Source organism: Equus quagga, chromosome 9, assembly GCF_021613505.1.
Source record: "Equus quagga isolate Etosha38 chromosome 9, UCLA_HA_Equagga_1.0, whole genome shotgun sequence".
NCBI classification, from domain to species: domain Eukaryota; kingdom Metazoa; phylum Chordata; class Mammalia; order Perissodactyla; family Equidae; genus Equus; species Equus quagga.
Genome location: NC_060275.1, coordinates 14235336 through 14242971, shown reverse-complemented (window position 1 = coordinate 14242971; position 7636 = coordinate 14235336). Strand labels below are relative to the sequence as shown.

Here is a 7636-nt window from a genome sequence, read left to right as displayed (position 1 = left end):
TTGATAACCTTTCTGGTTCTCAGCAGCCACATCTGTAAAATGATGGAGTAGAAGAGAGAAGATCTCTTGCCTCTATGAAATTCCATGATTCTCTAAAGCTGTATTTTCTTTAGCAAATGGAACCCATAGTTTCACGTTCTAAATGGTTTCTCCTCATAAGTTCTATTTTTTGTTTCAATATTTCTAATGCTTCTAATTCATTCATCATAGTTTAGAGTTTCCTTTTGATGGTATGCATTGATTGTTGTCATTGTTTGAATCACACCAGTGTTTTCAGCACTGAAGGTTCAGTTGCTCATAGAATCAAAACTCATCTTCCCTGTAAAATATCCACTGACATTGGAGTTCGTCTGTCATATTAGAATTATTTAGGACCCTGTTTCTTGGACTTACAACATCTATCATACAACAAAAACAATACAGCACGTTTAAAAATATTCTTTAATTGAGTTGGAAGGAGTTTCAAATCTATAGTAGGTGTCTTAGTGTCTCATATGTACTTGTAATTAATATACAAATTCATGTTGCCTTAATAAGAACCCACTCAAGTATAAAAGTTTTCAGTGTTGCTTCACATGATGAACTAAGAACAAAGGGGAGCTAGAGAAGGTTTAAGACAGAGAGTGTGTTTTTAAAAAGAAGACTCATTGTCCAACGGAGAACAGATTGGAAGTGGACAGGAGGGCATGTAGGTGCAGATGGTAGATAGAGCATCATTGTAGAAGAACAAGAGAGAGGTGCTAGCAGCTTGGACCAGGTGGTGCTGGTGGAGATGGTGAGAACTGGATGGATTTGAGCGATATTGAGGTGTAGATCAGAAGGATTTTACCAGTCACTTGGATAGGATGGATGGTTTAATGAGAGTCAGCGGGTCATCAAGAATGACTCACAGTACCTTAACTTGAACATCTTGATTCTTCAAATGCAAAGCAGAGACAATAAGCCCAAATAAAGAAATTGCCTTTCTGACACCCCATTTATGTCTCCTCGTAACATGTCAAATATTTTAATGCAATTTTTCAAACAAATTAAAGATTTTCCAAAATGGGAATATACCCAATCCATGATTTAGGTTTTTTTAAAAAAAGGATTTCTAAAACAGATAAACGATCCTTGAACAAGGTTTGTGTCCTCAGGTTAGAAGTGTTATTTATTGTAGTTATTGCTGTTTAAGGATTAGCCTTTGTGTTCTGAACTCAGTGTAGCCAACAAGTGAGAGGCTTCAACTTCTCCTTTAAACCTTTCCCTTTCCTATTTCTTGTTTACTTGCAGTGGTCTTGTCCCCCTGAACCATGTCCCCACTAGATTCATGCCCCACCATCCCTGTGTTGGAGACTCAAACCTCCCCAGATTTGTGTTTCACACACGGGGAGAAATGGTCTGTGGTTTTGTTGGCTTTCTATGGAGAAGAAGGGAGGATGTCAGCCCGCTTGATGCTAGTACCCTGGATAGGACTTAGTGACCGCTTCCTTCTACCAGAGCATATGTAGGCTTGAGAAACAGAATAAACTCTTTCCCTAAGGCCTAAAGGTTAGTGGCTTCCTTGGGGTCAGATCAAACTGCTGGATGGATCAGGGCATTTTTTTGACTACAGTGTGGGTCTGAGAAAGATGCTTCTGTGCAATGAAAAGTTTGGAGTACATGAGGGAACACACATAGTGCATCACTTCTTCTGCCTTCAGAATAAGACCATGTCCCAGGGCGTTTGCACATGTTCTCAGTGATGGATGGCCTGGGGAAGATGTCTGACTTGCTTCAGTTTGGTGTCCGGTGCAATGCTTTCTGATTCTCTCTTCCATTTGATGAATTTCCTTCCTTGTCTCTTGACCTCCTCACGTTGGCTTGGGGCTGGGATATCCCTGTCTGGCCTTTCCTTGGGGGAAGCACCCAAACTCCAAAATTATTTCTCCTTATTTCTTCCACATGCCATAGAAATTCTCATTCCTTCAAGGTTCCACTCAGTTGCCAAGAGGAAAGTGGTTCACTGAGAAAGTAATACTAAGCCATGAATATCTAGTTTCTCCTCACTTAGTTAACTCTCCCAAAGTATTTTAAGTGTAGGTGATGTCAACATAATCTATTGCTATGGGATTTAAGTGGAAATCTTCTTGAGGTGGAAAGATCTTCTCATTTTAAGGCCTTGACATGCATTCAAGTAACTGAGGATTTAGTATTCTGAGGTGGAAAATGATGGGTGGACTATTGCCTGATAGCATGGGCTTTTCCAGTCTGCTTTAGGGCTGGTTATTGTGGGAGGAGCCGCAGAACCAGGCCAGGAGCGGGAAGGCCCCAGGACTCATCTCCATCGGCCTTGCTGCATTTTAGCTCTGTGGCCTCTCCTCTCATTGGCTGTAGTTTATTCTACTATAAAGAAGGGATAACAATACCTCCTTCTCAGGGTTGATGTGGAATGAAATGAGAGAGGGCATGTGAAAGTCCCTAGAAAATCAGTTTTCTATCATGGCCCCATATATTTATATGCATTTTTGTTTGTATGCAAGAATTTGTATGCATTTTTTTCATCTTCTATGGTAAGTGCTTGAGATAGCACTTATACAACAGTGTTTTTTTCTCAAGGAGACTATATGATATAATAAGTGGTAGGATACATAATTTGAAAGGTCAACCATGGCATAAGATGTCTGGTGACAAGTTCCAACCACAGTGATACAGAGAATCAGAGGAAATTCCCCCAGTTACAGTGCTTGGAATGGGCCCCTCTTAGTGAGAGGGTGCCTCCCCCATCTCTCCCACCCTTATCTCTACCTCCATCCCACCCCAGACTATGAGTCTTTCAATTTTCCGGGGTCAGCGTGTCTCTTCAATGGGACATTCTCTAGCCTTGGGGATGTTAAGCTGCATTAAAAGAAATATGTCTACTTGAGTACTTTTCATACAGTTCATATTCAGGATATTCTCTGGCACTTTTTCTTTTTTAGGTAAAATCAAGGAACTCTTCAGAAAGGAAACTCTTACCAATGCAACCGTGCTGGTGCTAGTGAATGCTGTTTACTTCAAGGCCAAATGGGAAAAATATTTCGACTATGAAAACACAGTTGATGCACATTTCTCTCTAAATGAGGTACTACATTAGATATTCCACTCAGAATTTCCACTCAGAATGATTTGCAGTGTGTATACTCAAATCTAAAACTTAGATCACTGGGTCACAGCTTACATGTATAATAAGAACATTTAGTACAAAAATCAGTACCTGAAGTTTATTAAGCATTTTTGTGCCAGGCACTGCACTGAGCATTTTCCGCTCATTATTTCATTTGTTCCCAAAATAATGTTATGAAAATGGATGTTATTATTATTCCCATTTAGGAGTTGAGGGAGAAAAAATGCAAAGGTTAAGTTACTTAGCCAAATTCACGTTAGGATTCACTCTGTGAGTGTTTGCCTCAAGCCACCAAGCTGCAGAATGGGAGGAAAGGGAAGAGTCAGGCCCCAGGCCAGCACTTGCTAGCCATGTTCCTCTCTCAAGTGCTGTACATCCTCATCTGTAGATTCATGACCCCCTACATACCTTGAGATTATTTTGAGATTTAAAGTGCCTGGAGTGGTGCCATTTCCTCTGATGGAAGCCTATGGAACAAGTGTTGTTAATTTAATATGTAGATGGTTATCATTTAACCAAGGTTCCCATTGGCACTGTGGTGGGGGCATTCAGGCCAGCAGGTGCAGGGGGCCACATGAGGCCAAGTGACTGGGATGGAACAGGTATGGAAGACAGAGAGCTGGCAGGGCTTGTTTCTGCTGGCTAGGCTGTGGGTAGATGCCTGGAAAGACAGTCTACCAACAAGTGGTCTTGGAAGCTGAAGAACCGATTAAAACCATGGGAAGATAAAGTGTTGGTAAAGGAAAGGCCAGCTGACCAGTGGGCAGAGGACTCTCTTTGGTTGGATCACTAGTGTGGCTCAGAACTTCTGGTGAAGCTTTAATGGACCCCTGTTTTCGGAGAAGTTGAGGACCATGTGAGTTTGTGAGGTTATCATAGCAGTCCTGTCACTTTCTACCTTGTCTACTACAGAACGAAAAGAAGACTGTGAAGATGATGAATCAAAAAGGTCTATTTAGAATCGGCTTCATAGAGGAGCTGAAGGCACAGATCCTTGAAATGAGGTATACCAAGGGGGAGCTCAGCATGTTCATCCTGCTTCCATCTTGCTCTGCAGATAACTTGAAGGGCCTGGAAGAGGTAGACTTTCATTTTCATGTCTCTACAAAATATTTCATTATAGATCTTTGGAAAGCAGTGGTATCTACCATCTATCACACTGAGGAAGGATGGTACCTGAGCTATAAGAGATATCAAAGAATACTTAAGAATCTGAATTTGTTGAGATATTTATTCCTCATTTGTTTAGAACTAAAGAACAAATGCCAAAAATGTTGTATAGGAGTTTCCTCTTTAATCTCATAGCTCTCTGAAATTATTTTTTCCGGATTTAGGAATCTGGATGCTGAGTAACTTGAAAATTGCTACAAATGAAATGGCTTTTCCTTTTCTCTGAACAACTTGACTTTTGGCCTTCTACTCAGACTCTTTTGCTCAGTTAAAGACCTTTAGTGGAATCCTGCTTTTAGGTGCCTCTGCCTTGACAGAGGTGGAGATGCTGACACTGGAATAGATTACTTGTGAGGTAGGAATCCATATGGTCATGTGGATGAAGAGAGAAATAGAGAGACAGTGGCAGAGAAATGCTGGTATAGTAATTACAATAATAATCTTTATTCAAAATTTGTTATATGCCTGGCCTATGTTAAGTAGTTTACATACATTATTTTGTTTAATCCTTGCAGTAGCCTAATGATAGTATCTCCATTTTATAGAAGAGGAGATTGAACTTCAGAATGTCAAGGCTTAGCCAAGCTCACCCAACATATTCAACTGAACTTTGGTGGGCTTTGAACACTAGTCTTTCAGACACCAAAGAATGCTGGAACCCAAACTATCCTGGAACTTTTAAAGAGGAAAGAGATTTGCTTGGAGGAGTTTTAAATGAAATCAGAGTATTTTAAGGCTTAGGGAAAGACCTTGAAGATTGTTACTGACTGTTGAAATAGACTCAGACTCTTTGAAGTAATTGGGGTATTCGTGGCAGGCTCATAATCTGATCTTAAACGTTATTTTCTTCCTCTTGTAGCTGGAAAGGAATATCACCTATGAAAAGATAGTGGCCTGGAGCAGTTCTGAAAATATGTCAGAAGAAAGTGTAGCCGTCTCCCTTCCCCAGTTCACCCTGGAAGACAGCTATGACCTCAATTCTATTCTACAAGACATGGGCATCACGGATATCTTTGATGAAACAAAGGCTGATCTGACTGGAATCTCTCCAAGTCCCAATTTGTACCTGTCCAAAGTTGTCCATAAAACCTTTGTGGAGGTGGATGAAAATGGCACACAGGCAGTTGCAGCCAGTGGAGTTGTCGGCATGGAAAAGGGCACACCATCCTGGGTGACATTTAATGCCAATCATCCTTTTCTCTTTTTCATCAGACACAACAAAACCCAAACCATTCTCTTCTATGGCAGGGTCTGCTCTCCTTGAAAGGAGCACACTGTATAGTAATTGGGAGCTGGAAGAAAATGGCAATGCAGTCTTCTCCTGTTATAACATGGGCATTTGTGTTTTTGCTAATATCTAAAGCTGGCCGAATTCCATCGCAGCTCCAGGCTCCCTTCTTCCAGGCATTGGCCGGCACTTGTCCTGATCTTTCTCTCACCCTGTAGCTGATTTTCAAGGATATAAATTCACCCTCTGTGACCTGAAGGTCAATATAATTGAGAATCATATTGACTTTGAGTGACCTACCTCCTTATGAAGGAATCCTGAAAGTTCAAGTCATTAGACCACTTCTAGGAGACAGCAAACTCAGAAAACACTTTAATATGGTGGCTAGAGAAATGTTTAAATGGAGTGTGTTTTAGAAACTCAACTCTGTTTCCATGGCAGTTAAAATCATGGCCAATCACTGGGCAGCATACCTTGCCTCTTCTTCCATCTTCTTCAACTGCATGGAAGATGTTTTGTGAGGTGCCTCTTACTTGGTAGAAAGCAGGGCTTGGGGTGGATTTAGGTGATAGTTCAAGAATGTAAGACTGCCTCAACCAGCTCTCATTTTCATGGATGAGGAGAATGGTATTTGTCTTGTGAGTTTGACATTGACCCAAGAAAGTGGCAAGTGGATTTAAAAGAGGTTGGTTTCAGTTTTCCTTAGTGAGTCTCCCAGGCCACCATCGTGAAGCACTTCCCTCTGTCTCTTCCTCACCCCTTCCTCAGAGAATTCTCACTTGCAGTTACCCCTAAATACCCAGCATGTGAGGTGGGGGAAATAAGTGTTTCCCTCACTGTGGACCACTGGGCTCCCCATTCCCTTCTCTCAGTACTCTGGCCACATGGACCCATTTGTCCTTACAGAGGCCTCATGCTTGGTCATGTCCCGAGAGCAGGCCTCGGCCTGGGTGTGATGCACATGGAAACCCTTGTCAGGAAGGCTATTGGCTTTCATATCAAGCTCTGGTCTACTGAAAGCCTGATGTCAGAGTGTTCAAGACTCTAGGACCTGGGACCTTTGTTCTCTGATGTGTTGGTCTGAGTGGTTGATCTCTGCCTTAGCTGAATGCTCTGGAATGACCACTGACAGGCCTAACTCGAGGAATTGGTTAGTCTCTCTTCTGTGGAGGTGAATTTCTGGTCTTGGTTGTGGCCCAGTTTCTCTGCCTTGCCCGATGACCATCCTCTGCCCAGTTGCCACTGTGTTGGTCAGTGTGGCTGTAGCAGTTTTGGCAGGAGAAGGTAGGTAAACCTCACCTGCTCTCATGCTGGCCTCCTACCCCAGTGCTCCTCTACGCCAGTGATTTCTTTGTGCGAAGAGGGACAAATTTCACATTCTTCATACAGTTTTGTCATTGTCAAAGCTTGTTTATGGTATTAAAAATTTCTCATAGGTAATGTGAGGCAGTTTGAAGCATTACTTCTAAGTTTTTTACCCAGAATGCACGTCCCATGGGTCACATTTGTCTCAGATAATCAAATCAGTCTCTCTTGTGGTTCCTTTTGGGGCTGACATTTTAAGGCCTGGTTCCATGCTGACCTGGCATCACTGAGGGACACAGCTGGATAACCGTGACCTACATAGAGGTCTGGCATGGTCTGAAATTGCTTATGTTCTAATTCTTTTCCCTGATAAACACATTTTCTCGTTTGTATTGGGATTTTTCAGAATTTTAATCATGAGGGGAAAATGTATGTATTTACAATGATGAGAAAGAGTGAGATTCTTAAATTTTTCTGTACATCAGTAAACATAGTCTTTACTAATCTTTGATTGATTAAAATGTTTCTTCTTAGTGAATAAAGCACTTTTGTCATTAGTTAAGCTGTGTGTAATGTGTTGCCGATTGGCTTTTTTTTTTTTAAAGATTGGCACCTGAGCTAACATCTGTTGCCAATCTTCTTCTTCTTCTTTATTATTTCTTCTTCTTCTTCTCCCCAAAGCCCCCCAGTACATAGTTGTATATTCTAGTTGTAGGTCCCTTTGGTCATGCTATGTGGGATGCCGCCTCAGCAGGGCTTGATGAGCGGGGCCATGTTTGTGCCCAGGATCTGAACCAGCAAAACCCTGG

At 41.7% G+C, this 7636-nt stretch overlaps 1 protein-coding gene across 2 annotated transcripts in view; it reads left to right on the top strand.

Annotated features, from left to right (window-relative positions):
• Positions 1-7389, top strand: part of SERPINB12 (serpin family B member 12) — an 18774-nt gene extending 11385 nt beyond the window's left edge. For both annotated transcript variants that reach the window (XM_046671509.1, XM_046671508.1), the window contains exons 6-8: positions 2940-3082; positions 4037-4204; positions 5154-7389. In XM_046671509.1, the coding sequence (XP_046527465.1) occupies positions 2940-3082; positions 4037-4204; positions 5154-5558 (716 nt within the window). In that variant the 3' untranslated portion in view covers positions 5559-7389. The remainder of the gene's footprint in view (positions 1-2939; positions 3083-4036; positions 4205-5153) is intronic.
• Positions 7390-7636: the final 247 nt, after the last annotated feature.